This window comes from Populus trichocarpa, chromosome 1 (assembly GCF_000002775.5).
Source record: "Populus trichocarpa isolate Nisqually-1 chromosome 1, P.trichocarpa_v4.1, whole genome shotgun sequence".
Classification (NCBI taxonomy): domain Eukaryota; kingdom Viridiplantae; phylum Streptophyta; class Magnoliopsida; order Malpighiales; family Salicaceae; genus Populus; species Populus trichocarpa.
Window position 1 is genome coordinate 31,805,057 of NC_037285.2, and position 22,070 is coordinate 31,827,126.

The 22,070-nt window shown below is 34.6% G+C and overlaps 2 protein-coding genes across 2 annotated transcripts; one reads left to right on the forward strand and one right to left on the reverse strand.

The window, feature by feature from the left end:
- The first annotated feature begins 2,820 nt into the window (after positions 1-2,820).
- On the forward strand, positions 2,821-4,583 carry LOC18095210 (legumin B). Its single transcript, XM_024592589.2, has 4 exons — positions 2,821-3,156; positions 3,243-3,493; positions 3,582-4,067; positions 4,174-4,583. Exons 1-4 carry the CDS (start codon positions 2,826-2,828, stop codon positions 4,561-4,563), a joined length of 1,458 nt encoding a protein of 485 aa, XP_024448357.2. The 5' UTR covers positions 2,821-2,825; the 3' UTR covers positions 4,564-4,583.
- A 12,348-nt stretch (positions 4,584-16,931) lies between these two features.
- On the reverse strand, positions 16,932-20,229 carry LOC18095213 (terpene synthase 10). Its single transcript, XM_006369722.3, has 7 exons — positions 19,971-20,229; positions 19,492-19,759; positions 19,017-19,395; positions 18,189-18,407; positions 17,941-18,079; positions 17,590-17,838; positions 16,932-17,507 (listed from the first exon to the last, which is right to left on the reverse strand). The coding sequence occupies exons 1-7, from the start codon at positions 20,193-20,195 to the stop codon at positions 17,205-17,207; spliced, it is 1,782 nt and encodes a 593-aa protein (XP_006369784.2). The 5' UTR covers positions 20,196-20,229; the 3' UTR covers positions 16,932-17,204.
- Positions 20,230-22,070: the final 1,841 nt, after the last annotated feature.

Sequence of the window (22,070 nt, forward strand, 5' to 3'; positions counted from 1 at the left end):
AAGTTATTTGTTTATGAATTTTATTGTAAATATTTTCTTTTATTTATTTTTAGCATTATTCATGTTATTGTTACATGTATATGCATATTTATTATAAATGCTTGCATAGTTCACGAAAAAAGCAATAAAAGCTCTGGATCAAAACTTGTCTTTTTTAAAGATTAGATAGGGAGATTTGATGAAGAATGTGACTTATGTTCATTGATGATCATTCAGACTCCTGCTTAGATTGGAACTCCTCACTAGTAATTCGAACAATTTGAAAGCCTAAAAAGTATTTAGGAGTAGACAAGTTGAGACCAAATCCTTTATGGAACTCCTCACTAGTAATTCGAACAATCTGAAAGCCTAAAAAGTATTTAGGAGTAGACAAGTTGAGACCAAATCCTTTATGAGTTAGATCTTATCTTTTAAGATGACCCATTTATAGGACACGAATAATAACATACCATGCCATACATCTTCATCTTATATTATAGAGATATTGCACTCATATCCCTCCACTTACCCTTATTAAAAAAAGAATTTCAAATGCTTATCAGTTTTATCAAGGTCTTCCATTTTTTGCTTCTAGCACCCTAAGATTGTTAAAATCTCAAGCAATCATACCTTAAAATCTATATAAAACAACTTCTAAAATCTAAATGGCCCAAACACCTTCACCCTCATTTCAGCCTAGATATCATACTTTCCAAAGCATTTAAAATCCAAGACATTAAAGAAAACACCATGAACAATCATCTTTTTTTCTAGTTCCTATCATCAACATTTACAAACACCTTGTGAATACTCGTCTGATAGCACCTCTACAACTTGAAAGACGATGTATTCATCATAACCATAAGTTAGCATCAATCCATTAAGGGTGATGACTTATCTAATCAACTTTTAGCCAAAGATATATGCTAAGAGCTAAATGTTAACAGTTTTAGAAGATTCGAATCTCTGAATTTATTAATATACAAGAGCTCAATTTTCAGAGACCCATCTTAAAGTATACTACATTAAAATGGCTGGAGTTATTCATGATGAGCAAATTTTGATCCATGATTTTCATAAAAGCCTGGTATGACCTACTTTTAATTAACTAGTACATGGATTTGAATAACTTTAAAATAAAGAAGTGGAAACATTTGGCCAAGGTAATCCCAACAAGGTCTAACCTTTAAAAAAATATGGATGCGAAGTAATTAGTTAATCAAGGAATATACTTTGATGAAAATACATGCCGTATATTTTTAGCAATTTTAACAAAAATCTTTTTTTAGCACTTAACGTTAACACCTTTAGTGAGCCTCCTATTTTTAGAGACTTATATCATTTTTTAACGTGTCTAAAGACCAGCGATAAATTTTTCACAAGACAATTAATTAGAAATAAAAAAAACTAAAAACAATGAGAATAATTAATGGCAATCAAAAAGATAAATTTAGGAGAAAACACATTGTAAAGATAACTTTTCGTAAGAAAGGATGTTGTCAGGATGACGTTATTCATTCCTTAAGCATAAATAACCCCTTCACTATATCTCTAAAACCGGTGCACATTTTAGGATCCCTAGTTTCCTTGAATTAATTACTAGATAGGGACTTCAATTTTCCATGATATATATTTTAATCCCCAACGCGACGTCTACCGAGGTGTAACAAACATAACATTAATTAAAGATTTTTTTATTAAGTGATCATGAATTTGAATTTTATTATCTTACATTTTAATTAATAAATTTTTTTTATCTAATAACTTAAACTTTTAACCTTAAACTTTCAATTAAATAATTAATTAAGAATCATATGAAAAACTAGCTAGGTTCAAACAAAATTACAAGCCAAGTGAAGAGAAATTTACATGCATTTGAGGCACCCTTTTCATCAATGGAGTAATACATGTTCTGATACTGTTCTGGTGTAAAAACCATAAAAGATAGAACTTTCACACCCTATGGAATCCATCAAGGGTCACTGCCACTCACCACTCTGAAAATCTGGTATAGATGCTCTAAATGCTCCTTTTGATTTTTTTCTATATATCAAGATGTCATCAAAATAAATAACAACAAAGTTTCCAATAAAAGATTTAAATATATGTTTCATTAGATGCATAAAGTAAAGTGCTTGGAGTGTTAGAGATGCCATTCAAGGGTATAAAGGCTAGAAAATATAGAATTTTCATATGCTATGAAATCCACCAAGTATCACTACAACTCACCACTTTCTAGAAGAACCAAAGAGATACAGAAATGGAAAAACAATTAAGGAGTCTAAAAGCTCTCAATTCAATATATTCCTGAAATAACTCATATCTGATTACAAAGTAATTGTTGACTTGTAATAATATTAGAAACAACCTTTCAAGTGAAGGTTTTAAATGAAAACTCATAATTTTAGATGAATAATTAAATTCTAGTGAGACCTTGACTACATTGTTGAAGGCAAGTGTACGGTAACAAATATGGACACACATCTACAGAGTAGAAGCTCAAACAAACATTAATTGAATAAACCAGGAACAGAACAAGTCCATAAAACAGTCCTTGTACATCCTTTCAAGTCCTCAAGCCCTCATTGAACCAGATGCACACCATAAAAAACAAAGATCTTCGTACACCATCACTTTCTCTAACACGTAGCCATGAAGAAAATATGTGTAAGCAAGAAACAGCATAGCAGACATGCAAAAGAAAGGACAAATTTACATGCAAAAATAAGAACTCAGCAAACCGATCGAGTTTCCACGTCCCAAATGCTAAACCAACAATTTTGCATATAAATACCAGCCCACTTCACCTTGTCACTCCACACCACTATAAAATAACTACGATAAGCATGGGTTCTTCTTCTTTGTTCTCTCTTATCTTTTGCTTTCTGGTTCTCTTCAATTGTTGCTTTGCACAAATAGAGCAGGTGACCTCACAACATGGTCAGCAACAACAGGGACAACGACGCTCTCAGCAGAACGAATGCCAATTTGATAGGATCAATGCCCTCGAGCCTGCTCGCAAGTTCAGATCCGAGGCTGGTGTCACAGAAATTTGGGACGAGAATGACCAGCAATTTCAATGTGCTGGTGTTGTAGTTATCCGCCATACGATTAACCAGCGAGGCCTCTTGTTGCCTGCATACTCTAATACACCTAAGCTCATATATATAGACCAAGGCATGCAATCAATTATTTCTTCTCTTTCAATGATAATAACATTTCATATATAAACTTGTTAATCTTTCGTTTTGGTCTCATTGTAGGTAGGGGCTTTCATGGAGCTGTAATCCCAGGTTGTCCAGAGACATTCCAATCATCAGGACAGAATTCTAGAGATCGAAGAGAAAGCTCCCAAGACCATCATCAGAAGGTTAGACAAGTTAGAGAGGGTGATGTTGTTGCCTTGCCTTCAGGAGTAGCTGATTGGTTTTACAACAATGGTGATTCTCCTCTTGTTCTTGTCCAACTTCTTGACACTAGCAATGCTGCCAACCAGCTTGATCAGGATTTCAGGGTAAGAATCACAAAAATTCATGCTGGTGATGTCATATAATAAGTAAACCAGAATTACTTCAAAATCAAACATTGACCTGCCATTTCAGAAATTCTTCTTGGCTGGCAACCCACAACAAGAACTACAAAGCCAAAGAAGCTCATACCAGAGTGGCCAACATGAAGGCGAAAGTCGAAGACACAAGCAGGAAAGATATCGCAACATCTTCGGTGGCTTCGATGAGCGATTACTCGCAGAAGCTTTCAACGTTGACACCAAACTAGCAAGAAGGATGAAGAATGAAAATGATAACAGAGGCATTATTGTCCGAGTTCAGCATGAACTTCAGGTGGTAAGTCCACAACAAAGTCGAGAGGAGGAAGAACGAGAACGAGAACACCAAAGGAGACCAGGTGGTAGGGGCAATGGTCTAGAGGAAACATTCTGCAATGCCAGGTTGAAGCACAACATCAATAATCCAGAACGTGCTGATGTCTTTAATCCTCATGCTGGACGCCTCACTACTGTCAACAGCCTCAATCTCCCTATCCTTCGCTATCTCCAGCTTAGTGCTCAGAGAGGCGTCCTTTACCCTGTAAGAATGTACATACAACATTCATAAGAAAAGCAATTCCTCGTATATCATACACACTTTTATAGCAGTTTTGATGATAATCTACATTGAATATGAACATGTGTAGAATGCTTTGATGTCACCAAATTGGAACATCAATGCTCACAGCATATGCTATATTACTAGAGGAAGTGGAAGGATTCAGATTGTTGGAGACAACGGGCAAGCAGTATTTGATGGACAAGTTCGAGAGGGTCAAGTAATAACAGCACCCCAAAACTTTGCAGCAGTCAAGAAGGCAGGAAGCCAAGGACTGGAGTGGGTATCATTCAAGACTAATGACAACGCACAAATCAGTCAATTGGCAGGACGTATCTCTGTCATCCGTGCCATTCCTGAGGATGTGCTTGCAAATGCATTCCAGATCTCAAGGGAAGATGCTAGGAGGCTTAAGAACAATAGGGAGGAAGTTAGTGTTTTTAGTTCTTCCCAGCAATCACAATTTGGAAGGGATTAAAGCTAGCATCTATGCTATAGAGAACCAATAAATAAAGCTAGAGGCTGTATGTATGTAACTGTGAATGCATGAATCATTAGCTTAAGAATAAGTCTTAGTGGGCATGAGGACTAGTTTGATCCTTGTACTATGAATGCATTATGCGGTTAATAAGAAGTTTTCTTTTGTTTTTAATTTTTTCAGCAGGCCGTTCCATTTGTGACAGTGAAGAAAATGAAGTCTTTCTAGCTTTGATTACGACCAAATAGCTATAGTATTGTTGACATGGTAACTAGCAGGAAAAGGCTATAATAACATAAATTCATAACACGGTTATACGACTTCCAAAATGCCAAACTACATTATGATCTTTTAATTGAAAAAATGTATATAATTGAGGAAAAACAAGTAGATATTTGAAATAACATTATAAAAACAAATAGAATTTATAGTTAAGAAGCCCAGTTGAAAGACAATATAACATTATAATTAATTATGAGGTTTTAGAAGCATAAGATCGTCAGCTATAAGACAAAATAAAGGGAAAGATTAATTATAGCTCTCTTGTAGAGAGAGACCTAATTTTTTTTTTTTAAAAAAATAATTCAATCCCTCTCTAATTTAATTTGATGATAGTGGTATTGAAACAATGATAAATCTATGCAAGACAAGAAGATTATATATATTAAAATGGTGATCAAGTTTAGTTTAAAAAATGTTTCATTTGATAAGAAGTATTTGATGGTGGTGGTTTTTGGGTTTAAACTAATAAAAAAATATATTAGTGTGTGGAAAGATTTGTGGTCAAAGTTTGATTTTTTGCTTTTTACAAGTTATTTTTGCAACTTTATGAAACCTCTTTATTATTTTTTTTTGTGCGATTAAGTTTATTTCTAACCTTTTTTTTTGCAAGATTAACAGTTGAAGAAGATAGAGAGACTTCAGCAAGGTCCGCAGAGAAGATCTTGTCTGCATCAAGAAGGCGATCTTTGTTTATTAACTTGAGTGGAGCCATGAATAGAGAAGAGATGGAGCATGACCCCCATCAACATAAACGAGCTCACTATTCTTAAGGACTATGTTCCTGAAAAAATAATGGCAGGAGCCACCACCCCTATAGAAATATAAGTTGAAGGAAGTTGTACTCTCCTAGCTGGAGGTTAAGCAGAATTGACCCCCCTAAAGTAATTATGAGTATTGTTGCTCGCTTTAAAGGAAAGAGGATTTTTACTTCTATGGAGATTGGTATTCTAGCCTTAACTATAGAGGCTTCTTCTATGATGACGATCACTTTGCCTCCACCCCCAATTTCAGTTGTAGAGGCTATAACTGCTGGGACCTCTGCCCAAGGTTTTTCTCAGGAAGTTGAATAAAGGTTTGAGGATGTTTTTGTTGGTCTCGTCCTTGGTTAAGCCTTTTTCACTTTCCCACCCTAACAAAAAGGAAAGGCAAGCCATGGAAGGCTGTCGTTGGTGGAAGGTCTGGTCTTAAGGAGACTGACTTAGAGGTAGTGAAGTAGTTGGAAAGGGTTCTCACCATTCCTTCAGACATCTTGATGATGTCTTATGAGAGCTATAACCATCATCTAGCCTTACAGGACAAATGACCTTTAATGTAAGAAATGTTTTTTGTATAACCTTTTTGTTTAGTTTTGTGACCATTTTTTCTAACAATCTTTTTTGGCAGGCTTTCATGATGTGCACCCATTAAAAAAGGTGATAGATTATTGAGAGAAGTTAGGTGAAGGAGGTTATTGCTAAGCATAAGGCAGACCAGACTGCTAGTCAATGTCTAAAAGAGGATAAGGCTATTATGGAGGTTGAAATGAAGAACCTCAAGGTAGCCTATACCTCGCTGAAGGATAACATGCAAGGCATTTTTTTTCTTTAGCTGGGCTGTACTGAAAAATAGCTTTAGACAACTTATAATGAAGTAGACACCATGAAATAGGGGATCCTTGAGGCAAAGGCCACCCAAGATGGTCTGAGGGCCAAGCTCTATATTGCGAAGAAAGAAACCCAAAACTCTTTATTAGTGATCAAGATTTTTGGAATTCCAAATCTACAAGTGATGTTCTTCCATAAAAAAGGAGATGACCTTGTTAGTGGTGATATTTGTCAAAGTTTTTGCCTCCACCCATTTGATGATGTAGTCCATAGCCACCATAATGAATTGTATGTTCCTTACAGCCTTTGGAAAGAACCCAATATGTTCATTCCCCATTCGGGAAAAGGACATGGAGAAGATAAGGTTGTCAATTCTGTATAGGGTTGTCTTGAGACTAATAGAAACATTTGATATTGATTACATCTTTTCACCAAGATGACTGCATCGTTCAGGATTGTTGGCTAGTAAAATCCTATCCTGGTGACCTGAGTGACAAGAGCTCTAGAGCCAGTGTGTAAACCATAGATTCCTTTATGGATTCCCTCAAAACATAAGAGCTTTCTCCAAGAGATAAGCACTTGAATAAGAGAGCTGGGAAAAATCATCTATATAAGACCCCATCCACTAAACAATACTTAATTGCTCGCCTAGTTAAATGAATGATCTCATTTCTTTCCAGAGGCCGAGAACTCCCTGGTGAGCAGATAATCTCTCAAGGAAGTTTTACAATCCTCTTTTATGTCGATAGGGACAACCATTAGCCCTTCAATACTTGGATTTTCCAAAATTTCAACCCATACCTCCAAAAAGAGTTCAACCAAATTAGATATTGCATGATGTTATGTCAAGGATTTCATGATTTCCATGGTCACGGGGTTTACAGATTAACCTGAGTTGACTCATATTTTTCCATTGTTTTTTAAAATTATTTTATTATTATTATTATTATTATTATTTTCACTACACCATTAAACAGTTTTACCGACAGATTAATTCTATCGATGTAAGGCACGTAATCCGTCGGTAACATTTTTACCGATGGCCTCACCCACATAATCCGTTCATCGGAATACTGATCGTCGGTAATTCCATGTTTCGTCGATGATTCTGTTAGAAATAAAAAAACCAACCACCGACAGTCTTACAGACGGCGAAGCGCGCCAAAAAAAAAGTTCCCACGAGAACTTTACCGACGGAATAATTCCGTCTGTATTTTCAACGGTAATCACCGACGGAAAGCCCGTCGGTGTTGTGGCATGGGCGGTAAATATTTCAGAGCTCTTTGTAAAATACCAATGGAATATTCCGTCAGTAATAGTAACGGTAAACACCGATGGAATATATCCGTCGGTGATTGTGGCATGGGTGGTAATTTTTTTGCAACTCTCGGTAAAATACCGACAACTTGGTTTCGTATGTAAGGCCGTCGGTATTGATTTGAAATATTAAAAAAACAATTATTTATTAATAAAAAAAAACTAATTAACCAAATAAAATTGTATTAAACATTAAAAATATAAAAATAATGTTAAATAATATTCATCCAAATATTCATTACAAATTTAATGTGTTTGAAAAACAAAATTAAACTAGAATAGCGGCGGAGCGGGAGGAGGAGCAGGAGGAGGAGGTTGGTTGTTCCCGGGACCGTACGGCCAAAAAGGGGCTGCACATGTATCATCACCCATCCTTGATCTAATCTCCATGACCATTTGATTGAGCTTATCATAATCCATCGAGAGTCGTTTATATTGTTGTTTCAAGGCCATGAACTCCTCAGACTGGGTGCTCGATACTAATGGAGAGTTCCCAACAGTTGAGACACTACGGGCCGACTGCAAGTTTTCGACCGTAGTGTTGGAGAGCCCATAGACCCGATTTTTATCAAGTCCACCGAACGATCTTACTTCCATCCATAAATTTGGATCGAACTCCGGATGGGTCGAAGGACCGTCCTCATATCTCTCCCTCAACTAGCTATTATAAGTCTCCTGAAAATGGGAAAAGAAATCATCATATTCAATTCAATAAAAATAATAACGAACATACCACAAAGTGTTGAGCGCGGTTGTCAACGAATTGTTGCACCCCCTTTTGGCGATCTTGACTCTGCACGTGCGTCTATACAAACAGCTCCACTAGGCTCGGCTCACGTCCAAGAGACGTAGCTTGTAAGGAGAAAAAAAGGTTGCAAGTTAAATATATTTATAAGCAACAACAAATTAATTAACGATATATTTCATTTAAATTAATCTTACCATCCGCTTCGCATGTGCACTGAACGGGATGGAGTCGCACCAGAATTTGCCAGTTCCGGTTGTCGGCACCAGAATGTGAGCGTTGTGTGAACCGCTCAGACGTCACATGCTCAATATATGCCGTCCATATGAATGGTGGTTTGAATTCCTGCCAAACCGCCACTTCATTCCATCCTTCAAGACCGTTATCCCTCGCATATCTTTGCTTTTTTTTTTTTTGTGTATCGTACCAAAAATCACGCAACCTACTTCCATAGTAACAAATTAGAATTTAGAACATAAAAATATATAACAAAAATAAATATTATTTTCGATGTTACCTAGTTGTCGCGTGATTCTCCCATACCCTCCTCACAACATTGTTGTCTGCGCTATCCCACTCAAATTTATGACGTGTATATAAATAATTCATTTAAAATAAAAATAGTACAAGAAATAAAATTATAAAAATAATTTATTAAAAATAAGCTGGAAATTAAAAGTTAACACCTACCTGAAATCATCGAAATCATGCATCGATATTAGGTCTTCACTTAGGATGTCTGAAAACCTAACTCCATTGAAACAATGGAATCTCCATTGACGATTTAAATGGCGATGTTATTGTCCGGGCAACCTTAATGTTTGTGAACCTGAAATTAAATAAAATTAATAAAATATTAATTAGTTGTTCATAAATTATGTTATAAGTATAAAAAAAACTAAAACCTAAACAAACTGACATTGAAAGGCCATCCTTCCATTGTGCCTGGTACTTGCGGGTGAATTGACCCCGCTGTGAAGGCACACCGCCTCTGCGCTGTGAAACCGCACTAGAAGAGGCAACATCACAAGTTGACGCAGATGTCTCGCCGTGATCAGCACCTAAGGATTAGTCCTCCTCGCTGCGAGAAGAACTAGCTGCAACTGTCTGCTGACGATGTGTTGTAGATTTCATTCTACGCATCTACATAAATTTATATGAATAATTAAATAATTAACTTCGATTATTTAAAAAACATTTGACAGCACCTTCCCTATACTGGAGACTACCCATAATTTTCAAACCTGCAAATCTTCACAATAACCACAAACCAATTGACTCAATTGGAAAATCTTATATACAACCTAACACCTATAGAAATTCAACATCTATATATTTTCAACTAACATCTATAGAAATGCATAAATGACAATTAAAATTAATGGAAATAACAAAAAAACATAACAATCAATAATATAATAATATTGAGATAAAACATTGAAATTTAATTCTTTATTTCCAATTACCATTTCCATGGAAAATTCAACAATAACAATTAAAAGAGACTAAATTATCAAATAATTATTACAATACAAACAATAAAATAATTAAATTTTCATTCAACACATCTACACAAATTTATACGAATAATTAAATAATTAAATTCAATTATTTAAAAAACATTCGCTAGCACTTCCCCTATATTAGAGACTACCCGCAGTTTTCATACCTACAAATATTAATAATTACACAAATATTGCAAAATCAACTCTATACAACCTAACATCTATAGAAATTCAACATCTATATATTTTCAACTAACATCTATACAAATTTATAAATAACAATTAAAATTAATCGAAATAATAAAAAACATAACAACCAATCATATAATAAAATTAAGATAAAATAATTAAATTTAACTCTATATTTCAATTAATACTTTAAAGGTAAATTCAAGAATAATAATTCAATTTAACAAAATTTTCAAGATATTAAACAATAAAATAATTTTAACAAATAAAAGAAAAAACTAAACACTTTAGGAATGAAAAATGCTTACCTTAATAGTGTCTTGATTTTAAGATTTTATCTACAAACAATACACAAAACAAAGAACACCACAAAAATAATCATAATTAAAATAAATAAAAGAAAAAAAATACAAAGATAAAGAAAGGAGAATACATACATTTTAATATGTTTAAAACTACAATCAAAACAATAAAAACTCGCACCAATTCTTGCAAAAACACAACACAAACAAAGAGGAGAATAGAAGATGAAATGAGGAGCGGAGAAAAAATGAACCACGGAGGGGGGGTTTTATACTACAATTTTTCTGATGGAAATACCGAGACAATAGAATAATTTTTTTTTTGCGGTGGCATTAAATTCCATCGGTAATTTCCGTCAATATTTAATTGATTTTCGCACCAAAATTTTGAAAATCCCTCCAAATTTTTTGTGTTCGTCGGCAAATATGTCGGTAACAGTGTGTTAGAGCACGGACGCATTGGATTTGCCGCGTTCGTTGGCAAATCCGTCGATAATTGTGCCGACCGACCAGGAAGTCTGACAGTCGTGTGCGTTGGAATGTGCGTTATCCATCGGTGAAGGCGTCGGTATATCTATCGGTGAAGGTGTCGGTATATCCGTCGGTGATTGTGGCAAAATTCTATAATTGTTTTGCAACTCTCTGTGAAATACCGACGGGTCATAGGCTGTCGGTATTGCTGTCGATGATTGTGGCAAAATGTTGTAATTTTTTTGCATGTTTTGATTGTACTGCTTGTCTATCCTCCTGCACAAAAGTTTGAATTGCAAGCTTACAGAACGCACAACACAATATCAAGAGCAAACAATTATAAAAGAAATATTTCATATTCCAAAATATCATCCATAATATTATGTTTTTTTTTAAAAAAAAAGGCTTTACAGCATATTTAGTCAGAATTTTCATCTTCGTCCTCAATTGAATTGTTATCAGCTTCATCGCACTCTTCAATGTGGTTACCATCTTCTTCATCAACATTCTCTAGCCCACTAGAGCTCAAAATAACATTCAACTCCTCTACGTCAATATCAACAAGACTATCATCGAAAACACGAAAATTGGAATTTTCTTCTAAGTAAATTAACGGAGCAACTCGGTATGGTTCAACCAACTCACCAGCTTTTAAGACTTCATCTATCACATTTGTGTTTTCGTTCTCATCCTGAACAACCTCGACACGACCCCTGGGTTTGGTTTTTAAAATGAATAACCAATTAACTCTTGATCGGTCCTTTCTAAAGGAAGGGGTGTATGTGTAATAAACTTGTTGGCATTACTTTGCGAAAACAAAGACATCGTTTACGTTGTGGTGTCTAGCTTTTGAGTTGATTTCAACGAGACCATAGTGAGGATCTACTATGATTCCTCTGTCAATTATGTCATACCAATAGTATTTGAATAAAAACACTCTATTCTACTCGCTATGATATTGCATTTCGATGACCTCTTCCAATCTACCGTAGTAGTCAACTTCAAACTCACTAGAAGTCGATCCCTTAATACAAACACCGATGTTGTATGTCTTTCTTCCATGCCTGTATTCTTCAGTATGAAAGACATATCCATTGACAAAATACCCATTATAGCACTTGACTTTTCTTTCAGGGCACAAGCTTAGTAAAGACAATGAAATAGCAGCACAACCTCCCATTTGATAAACCTTGTATATCAAATACAACAATAATCAATAAATAGATATTCTGTAATATTGACGTACAGTTAATTGAGTTTGTGATAGGACTTACATGTGTTATAAACCACCCAGAAAATTGTTCATTTTGTAATTGAAAGATCTGGGATTCGGTCAGCTGTGAGTTATTGGACAATAAGTATCGTCGATGTTGCCTGGAAGGTTGTTCCAAATTATATGAGTTTATGATATCACAATATATAAATAGTACACTTTTGACAAAGTTTAAGTCAAACATCTAAAGTTTAAGTCTTAGCTCATCACAGTTAAATATGACATAATTGTATGTTTGTCTGAACTCTATTTCAGACAAATATCTTCCCCTTATGGCATTTTTAGGTGTGGGTCGTTCATGATTGGAGAATATTATCAAGTTCCCACTTGAAGGCACTTCACCACCATCATCATGTCGTGGAACATGGTTGATCCTCGTTCTCAAATGAGGTTCGAAATAGTATGAGATAATTGTTAAGATCTCCTCAACAATATATGCCTCACATATTGACGCCTTAACAGGCGCCTTGTTCTTAATCTTTTTTTTTAAAGATTGAACAAGTACCTGCATATATAGAATTAATAAAAAATTATCAATTATAAAAAAAATGTTTAATTATGAATTACATAGCAACTGTAATATCTAACCTCTCGAATGGATACATCCATCTATACTGGACTGGTCCTCCAACTTTTACCTCAAACGGTAAATGTACGGGTATATGCTCCATTGAGTTAAAAAATGATGGAGGGAATATCATCTCAAGTTTGCATATTGTCTCGATGATATTCGTTTCAAACCTTTCAATGTGATCAACATTCAACTTGTTGGAGCATATATCTCTAAAGAAAAAACTGATCTCCGTGAGTGCATCCCATATCCCCTTTGGCAACAAATCATGAAAAGCTAATGGGATGAGTGTTTGCATAAACACATGGCAGTCATGACTCTTCATTCCATATAATTTGCATTCCTCTGTATTAACTAGCCTCGATATGTTCGAGGCATGTCCATCGGGAAAACGCAGACTCTTAAGCCATTTGTAGACTAGTAGTTATGCGTTTTCCTCTAACACGAAGCTTGCTCTTGGTTTTGCGACCCGTGACCCATCACAAACCAACTCCATATTTTTACGGTTATAGAACAACGCTAAATCCAATCTAGCCTTGATGTTGTCCTTTGTCTTTCCCTTCACATCGATGACAGTGTTGAAAATATTCTCAAACACGTTCTTTTCAATGTGCATGATGTCAAGGTTATAGCAGAGAAGATTGGTCTTCCAATAAGGAAGCTCCCAAAAGATACTTTGCTTAACCCAATTATGGGTCAAACCAAAACCAGAAAACTTCTGCTTACCTGATTGGAGACCAAACACAATGTCACCGTACTCTAACACAACATCATGCAATTCTTCACCAGAAAGACACGGGGGTGCAACATCCTTTTCAACTCTGCCAACAAAGAAATCCTTTCTGTTCTTTCTGTACCTGTGATTCGGTGGCAAGAAACGACGGTGATAGTAAAAAAAAGAAGCTTTACCCCCGTTTGTTAACGTGAATGCCTTGTTGTTCTCCATACAGTATGGACATGCTAGTTTTCCATGCGTGCTCCAACCAGAAACCATTCCATAAGTTGGGAAATTATTGATAGTCCACATCAAAGCCGCTCTCATAACAAAATTATGTTTCCTCGAGATATCATAAGTCAAAGCTCCGGAGGACCACAGATGCATCAACTCATCAATCAACGGTCGAAGACAAACATCTATATTCCGACCCGGACTACTCGGACTTGGTATGAACATAGATAAAAACATGAACTCCATCCTCACAAATCCCTGGTGGCAAGTTTTAAACCGTCAGTATGACCGGCCAACAAGAATAAAGAGCAGCAAATGACCCGAATAGGTTAAATCCGCCTGTACACAACCCAAGATGCACGTTCCTTGATTCAGCTGAAAAGTGAGGATTAATACTGTTAAAGTGTTTCCATGCTTCGCCGTCAGAAGGATGCACCATCACTCCATCAACCGCATCATGTGATTGGTGCCATGTCATGTGCTCAGCACTCCTTGGTGACATGAATAACCTCTGCAGTCTAGGTGTGATTGGGAAGTATCTAAGTTTTTTATATGCCACGAGAGTCTTTCCCCTGCCAGTTCTGGGTTTGTAACAGGAATGCCCATATGTCATGCACTCGGTCAGCTTAGCATTTTCAAAGTAGTATAACATGTAGAAGTTATGGTACATGTCAATTTTCTGGTATCCTAAACCGAGGGGTTTCATCATGGACTTTACAGCATAGAAGTTCTCTTTCAGTTTGTTCCCTTTAGGTAAAATGCTTCTCGCCCATTCGATAATCTTGTCACAACTAGCCTCACTCAACCCATGATCTGGCTTGATGGTGAACACCTGTGCTACGACCAATAATTTACTATGGTTCGTGCAGTCATCCCATAATGGTTCGTCAGAATCTTTCAACAGATCAAAAAACCTTGCTGCATCTGTATTAGGTTCTTCTTCTACGATTGGACATTCACTGACATTACCTTCACTCATTCTCATTGCATCTATAACCATATTCCTGTAAGGATTACTGTTGTCATTTCCAGCTTCATGCACGTTGCTAGCACTAGAAGTTGACCCAACCACCCTTTCTACCATGCTCTCATTAGGAACAAAAAGTTCTCCGTGTGCATACCAACACAGGTAATTCTCCATGAACCCTTTGGTTAGAAGATGCATCGTTATAACATCTTGATGCAGAAACCTTTTATTTTTACACTTCCTGCATGGACACCTAATACCGCCATCAGTAAAATTCATCGGAATAGATGTTGCGAAATTAATAAAACCCTGAACCCCATTACAATAATCCATCCTCCGCAATCCTTAGGGTGAGTTCCGATACATCCATGAACGATCATCCATGACTTCTATCGAACCTCTATAAAATTATGACGACAACATGTATTAATTAACTATGTTACGTAAATAAATTTACAAAAATATTGGTTTGCCCCGACATTATCCAACAAACTAAAAAAACACTTATGTTAAATATTCATTATCAATTATCAATTATCAACGTCCATACAAATTTATACATATATAAATTTATGGAAATCACAACTTTGCAATAGAATTGATAAAAATTAAAACGGATCCGTTAAACAAGCTATTATTTATTTCATCACAACACATCTAATTCGGTGTAATTCAAACAAAGTTTCAACAATTTACAAACAAATACAATTTGACAAAATCTAAACAAACTATAACAACTATAAAATTATATATTCATAATACAAGTTTCTTTGACAAATAACAATCAAACAAGTACATACGTTAACAAAATACATATACTAAAAAACAATAAAAAACAATAAAATTGACATTTAAATGTTAAAACTAAAAAGGATAGATTTACTTACAAAAAATGATAAAATCCACAATAAATTGCTCAGAAAACGGATGTTGTAACCACGTACGAAAGTATAAAAAACTTGAGTTGCTTGTGGTGAGAAGAGGGGGAGAGTTGGGATGGGTGGTTGACTGTAGTTTGGGAGGGGAGAGTTGGGATGGGGAAGAAGAAGGAGAAATAGAGGAAGAGAGTACTGTCGGAAGAGTGGGTATGTAATTATATATAGGCTGTTACCGATAGAATCACCGAAGGAATGTTTTTGTCGGTATACCCGTCGGTGAGTCCGAAGGTGACTGTGCGACGTCACTGTACGGAGATCCCGGTTTGAATCCCTCGGTCATTCCGTTGGTAAAACCATCTGAAAAAATCCATGTCATCACACCGTTGGTATATACCAACAAAATCAGAGACGAAATTATTTTCGTCGGTAAAAATTACCGACGTAAAATTTCCGTTGGTTTTCGCCGATTTTCTGGTAGTGTTTTGTCCTTCAACATTAAGTTGTTCGATAATTAAGCTTCATGATTTTATTCAATTTTCTTTCGAACACAGTCACCCAGGTATCATAACTAGGTCAGAGAATTTACGTCTTAACTTGGGTGGGCTCGAATCGAGTTTTTTTTTTAAATTATATCTTTTTTCTTAATTTTGTCCTTCAACATTTTATTTACTAGAGATTGAGCTTCACTTTTTTTCTTTCCAGTTTTGTTTTTGTGAAGTTATCATGTTCTCATTTGATTTATTAGGAATTGGTTTTTGATTTTTTTCTCTTGCATTTCTTTATATGAGATTATCCTGCATTTCTTTATATGAGATTATTCCAATCTCATATCCATAGTCGTGAGGTTGTTTGCAATTTAACCCGATTTAACTGGTTTTTTTTTTGTTTTTTTAGATTTATTAGGATTTTTTTTTTAAATCTTTTTTCTTTGTTTTTTTTCTTTTGTTCATTTATTGTTGTTGTTTTTTTTTAATCATATTATTTTAATTACCAATTAAATCAATGGCTTAGGTATCTGATTTTTTCCTTATCATTCTTTTTTATGTTAGAAAAATTGGACAGCCCCTAAGCTTAAAATTTTATTTAATTATATTGCTTAATAACATAATAAAGGCCTATGATTTGGAAATGGTTACATTGTTGAACAAAACTCACGTGGGTTTTTCTTTAAGAAAAAACACAACAGCTTACTTTTTCTCTTTATTATTTTCTTATGTATATTATGGATGTTTAAAGCGACTTTATATAACCTCACAAGTAGTATTAAGATTTTTATTCTTATCTGACTAAGATTTATCCTTATTTAACCACGAAAAAAATCAATCAACTAACTAGCTTTTAATAATAATAAAACTTTAATAAATATTAATTTTAATATTATAAAGTTCTAACAATATTATAATTCTTGCTAACTCTAAATCTTATAAACAACGTACTCTAGCGTGGCATTGAATTCTAACACACATGACTTGAAGCATTGCGTTTTATAACGAAACCACTTCGAGAGAAAAGAAGCATTTTGCAGTGACAAGCTGAAGCAAGCTAAGCTGAGAGCCTGGGAAATGGCAGCAGACACGATTCACAGTACCGTTTGAATGACTTCTGGTAACTATATATCTTGGAGAGGAATGGGCTTAACAATCAATGACGCCAGGCGACCATGAGTCTCCTGATCTTGAATTCCATACGCATCTCCATCTTCATAAAAACACTGAGCAGTCCTTGCAAGATCCATTGGAATTCCCATGAATTTTTTAGAAAAGGGATATGGCTTCAATATCTCTACATTTAGCTTTTTCCACGTCTCGTATATCAAATATCGTACATGCTCACGAGCTTCTTGTTCAGTCGCTCCAGTTTCATGCATGTAACACTGAATTGATTTTGGATTATCACCTCTAGCAATCTCATCCTGATTCCAAAATGTAGAAAAATCAAAACCCTTTTAAAAGAAAAGTATGAGTGAAAAAATTTGAGAGAAAAAAATTATATACCGAAGATGTTCCTAGGTCATCTGCGAGTCGTACAATCGTTGACGAGTGACGAATTAAGTCAGGATATTCCATGCAACATCTTACAGCCTCCTCTGTCAATTGATTTGTAACCAAGAAGAAAGCATGCCCTAGTATGACTTGTCCGGATACTGACAACCAAGCATTATCAAGGTATTCTTGTAGAGTTGGTGTGTATCCAGCGTAGTACCACTTTGCCTCTTTAAGAAATGCTCGACATAAATCTCCCCACTAGTTCATTTGAAATCGTATATGTCAAAAACTATGGAAAGAAAGTTTTTCAAACTTACAAAAGCAGGGGAAGATCATTTATAGAGAAATTAAAATCAATACCAATTTCTTCAGGGAAGGAACAACATTTATTCCTTGTTCTTTAAGAATGTTGTAACCGATTTCATTGATGGACTGGAAGAGAGCAAAGAAAGATATCTTCATGTAGTATGGCAGTTGGTCCAATGCATTGACATCCCAGCTGAAGGAAAATTGCATAGTTTAATGCTTAATATTTCAGGTTTAATTTCTCCAAGAAACAAGCAATCGAAAAAAGTAGCATACAAAACAGGTCTACTGATAGTACCAACCTCTCAATAACATCTGTGAAGACTTCAAGTTCTTCGAGGGTGCCATACACATCGTAAGCATCATCTAATGCTGTTATTAGAGCAGTAATCCTGGTCGCCATTTTTCGATAATATCCAAACTGAGGCTCAAATACCTCTCCTACCGCCCACAAAGTGTTCTCCATCAATCTGTCCCTGGTGTAGAACAACTTGTTTCCTAGATCCATACTAGTCCACCACCTAACATTAATGGAGAGTATAGAGCATTTTTTTCGTTAAGAACATTTCATCATTATACTTTATGAAATACATGCTTCTCCTAATTGTATACTTTGATGCTTGTCATATATCTTCTTGGTATTCGGACTTTATGAATTCACTATATGTTATAGTAAAAAACACCTTCTGAATCATTTTGTTTTTTATTTTTATTTTTATTTCAACTTCCAAGCTACAGAGTGCTTTGATTAACACTCTTTCTGTTCTATAATGTAATCCAGTCCCTCATTAAATAACATGTAGGTTGTATATGTTCCTTAGAAATAACAAACTACCATATAAGAAATTGAGATAAAGAACATCAAAAAGTTTAAATTATGTAAATATTACGATAAAAACAAGATTTATGTTATTTTAATATTATTAAATCCTTGATATATGGTTTTATGACTTTTTGGTGACTTGCTAATACTTTTCAAAGAAAATATACGACTTTCATGTGATATTTAAATTTAGCGGAATGTAGTAGAAGAGGTGTCAATCATGACACTTTTTGCAATTCATAAAAAAAATAATCAAATGAGCTATTGGTGGGGTTTACCCCACTTTTCGCAATTACTAATTTTATACCTTGATGCATGTCTTATGTCTTCCTGGTATTTTGCTTGAACCATGTTGAAATCCAATCCAGCAAACTCTAGAAGGATGGGGTTCAAGTCCCTTTTTCTTCCATATGCATCTATGAACCATCTTGCTTCCATCCTTTGCATCCTCCAATGCAGTGGAAGTTCCAATGAATGATTCACCAACAGTGAAAGATAATGATCTTCATTCTGTTCCTTGCTATATTCCTTGAGATGTTTTTCAGAAAAATCTCTCGCTTCTTCTAAGATACTCTCACCATTTACTAGATAATAAGAGGCTTCATATAGATTTAGCATCCCTTTGACATCATCGCGAAGACAATTCTTGAAGTTTCCTTGCTCATCCTTGAAGCTATTGAAAACATCTGCAAATAAAAGAATTGCTTGATGAAGGTCGTTTAAGCTAAGTTTAATTGATATACACATGCATATAACTATGACTATATATGTATAAAGACAACCTTGAGGCACATTATATCCATGCTGCCTTAGCAGTCTAAATTCAACAGAAGTACCATACAAGTCCTCTTTCATCTCTCTGTTGTCTTTTTTATAATCATTCCACCTGCTTTCCAGAATGCTCTTTATCTCAAGCTCGAAATGATAAGCAACTCCAAGTCTTTGGAGGTTGTCAATTAGCTCCAGTTGATATACAGCATCCAATGGTTTCTCAAGCATGTCCCTCACAGTTTCCTTCAGTTTGTTAGCTTGTCCTGTGTATGGCTCTCCCTGCATAAATATTTATAAAGGGTTTTGTTAGCTTTCCATGGTTGGAAATAACTGCGCTCCTGAGATGTCTAAGCATTATTAGAAGTAATAATGGTAATGGAAATTTCTAAATGCCTGGAATACGATCAGATCCATAATGACTACACTACTCATGAAAAGAAAATTATAATAATAAAGGTAATGGAGCACATATGTATATATATATATTTACCACATATTCACTTGTCAGTGACTGAAGAAACTTATGATCCCAGAAGGGAGTGGGATAATTTCCAGAGCGCCTGGCAATGCTTTGATCACAAGTTTCGGTCGCTACCATGCACCGAACTTGGCTAGGGAAACAGCCATTTCTTGATGATCCTAGTGAGTTGCGACTTGAAAATGTCCGTTTGGTGACAGTACTAATAGGGAACAGAGCAAGTTGGTAAAGAGCCATTTCAGAAGTTTTTCTTTTTTCCAGGAACGCAAATTGGATTTTACGAGTGGAGAATGCAGATCTAAACTAGCGGCCTATATATATAAAAAGAAAAGAAACTTCATTTATAAAAGATATGGAAAACAAATATGAGTCAACTTGGGTTAACTCGCAAACTCCAATACCATGGAAATTGTAAAATCTTTGAATCGGGTTTAATCAACGAGCTTAATTCCCAACACTATCATGAAATTGGCAAATACAAACGGACATACTGATGAAATTTTGTCATACGCATATTGCGGTGACATTTATCGACGGAATTGTCCATCACTAAATCTATCAATAAACAACGACACGATCATTCCCACCGTATTTGCCAAGGGAATTGTAGTGGGAAAAGTAGTTAAAAAAAGACAAACAGTACGGTGACATGTAAGTTTTACAAACATAGTTACCAATAAAATTAAATGTCATTGATACTGTTAATTCATCGAAAGACTTATTCTATCGATATATTCCAAAGAGTTGGAAAAACATTACTGTAAATGTCACTACTACTGTTAACTCACCGACAAAATAACCAATGGTATTCTGTCGGTGATATGTAAGTTTACCGATGTAATTATTTATGGTTGTCCTGTCGGTGATATGCTAAATTGTACTGAGAGAATTACCAACAAAATCAAGCGGGTAATTTTTTTTGGTGCGCATTTTTCATTTGTAAACCATCGGTAAATTTATTAACGGCAGACTCACCGACAAACCAGAAATTACCGATGAATATTTTTCCGACAGATAGTGTCCAACATGATCCTGTCAGAAAAATAATTACAGACGAACTATTAATGTAAATATATACAGGAGTTTCTGTCTGAAAAACTATTAAATCTAGAAGTGCAACCAATTTTATTTTGAAATAAGAAATTATTGAACCTACTCTGATTAATTTTCCCAATCAAAGTCTTTCTCCTAAAATAAATGTGAATTAAAGAACACAACCTGCTGAATTATTGAAGTCCTAGACCGACAAAGTCGGGAATACTTCATCAAGATTAGGTTGTCAGACAAAATCTTTCACATTTGTATCATGATAGAATTCGAAATATTATATATGGAGTGAGATTATTCTGCACATGAGATTAAGGGGCCCACAAGCATTCCACTTGCCATTCTAAAATTTTTGAACCCATAATTGGATAAGTATTACAGGGATGGTGGGACAAATAAAATATGTTTTCTCTTACTTTCTATTTTGAAATAAAAAACAAAATAATTTTTTTGGCTTTAATTTTTTAATTAAATATGTTTCAATCACTTTTTCTAGATGTACTAACCAAACACTACACTCAAATTAATTAAGCCTTTATTTTCCATGGTGACATACACGTGTGTGTGTGTATATAATTACATACATACAGATATTCATAATTAAAATATATAATTCTATATCATCACTATTAGATTAGTTTTTTAATAATTAGTTAAAAACTTAGATAGAAAATGAGAAACTTTATTGATAGAAAGTATAATAATAATCAATCAGTTAAAAGGTATACATAAAAATACAATTAAACAATTATGAAAATAAATTACAATCTTTTATTATTAAATTTTTTTTTCATCTTTTGATATAGCACTTGATTTTATCCATATTAATTATATTAATAGGATTACAATATAAAATATATTACCTTATTTGTTTTCTCAACAACTTTACATATATATTTGTTTTCTTTTCTTTATAATTTCTAAGGTTGACTAGTGGTATTTTATTAGTTATTTTTTCATCCTATTTTGAACAAAAAACATAGAGAATATATCCCATTAAAAATAATAAAAATATCTCCACTAAAGATTTTTCTATGATAGTTGTATTTTTTTATTTCCTTAAAA

Excerpts from the sequence above, each read along its gene's own strand:
- LOC18095210 (XM_024592589.2), top strand. The coding sequence starts at position 2,826 with ATGGGTTCTTCTTCTTTGTTCTCTCTTATCTTTTGCTTTCTGGTTCTC. Across the intron at positions 3,157-3,242 it reads GCTCATATATATAGACCAAG|GTAGGGGCTTTCATGGAGCT; the intron begins GCATGCAATCAA and ends GTCTCATTGTAG. Across the intron at positions 4,068-4,173 it reads AGAGAGGCGTCCTTTACCCT|AATGCTTTGATGTCACCAAA; the intron begins GTAAGAATGTAC and ends GAACATGTGTAG.
- LOC18095213 (XM_006369722.3), bottom strand. The coding sequence starts at position 20,195 with ATGGCTCTTTACCAACTTGCTCTGTTCCCTATTAGTACTGTCACCAAA. Across the intron at positions 19,396-19,491 it reads TGGATATAATGTGCCTCAAG|ATGTTTTCAATAGCTTCAAG; the intron begins GTTGTCTTTATA and ends TTTTATTTGCAG. Across the intron at positions 18,080-18,188 it reads TTCACAGATGTTATTGAGAG|CTGGGATGTCAATGCATTGG; the intron begins GTTGGTACTATC and ends ATTTTCCTTCAG.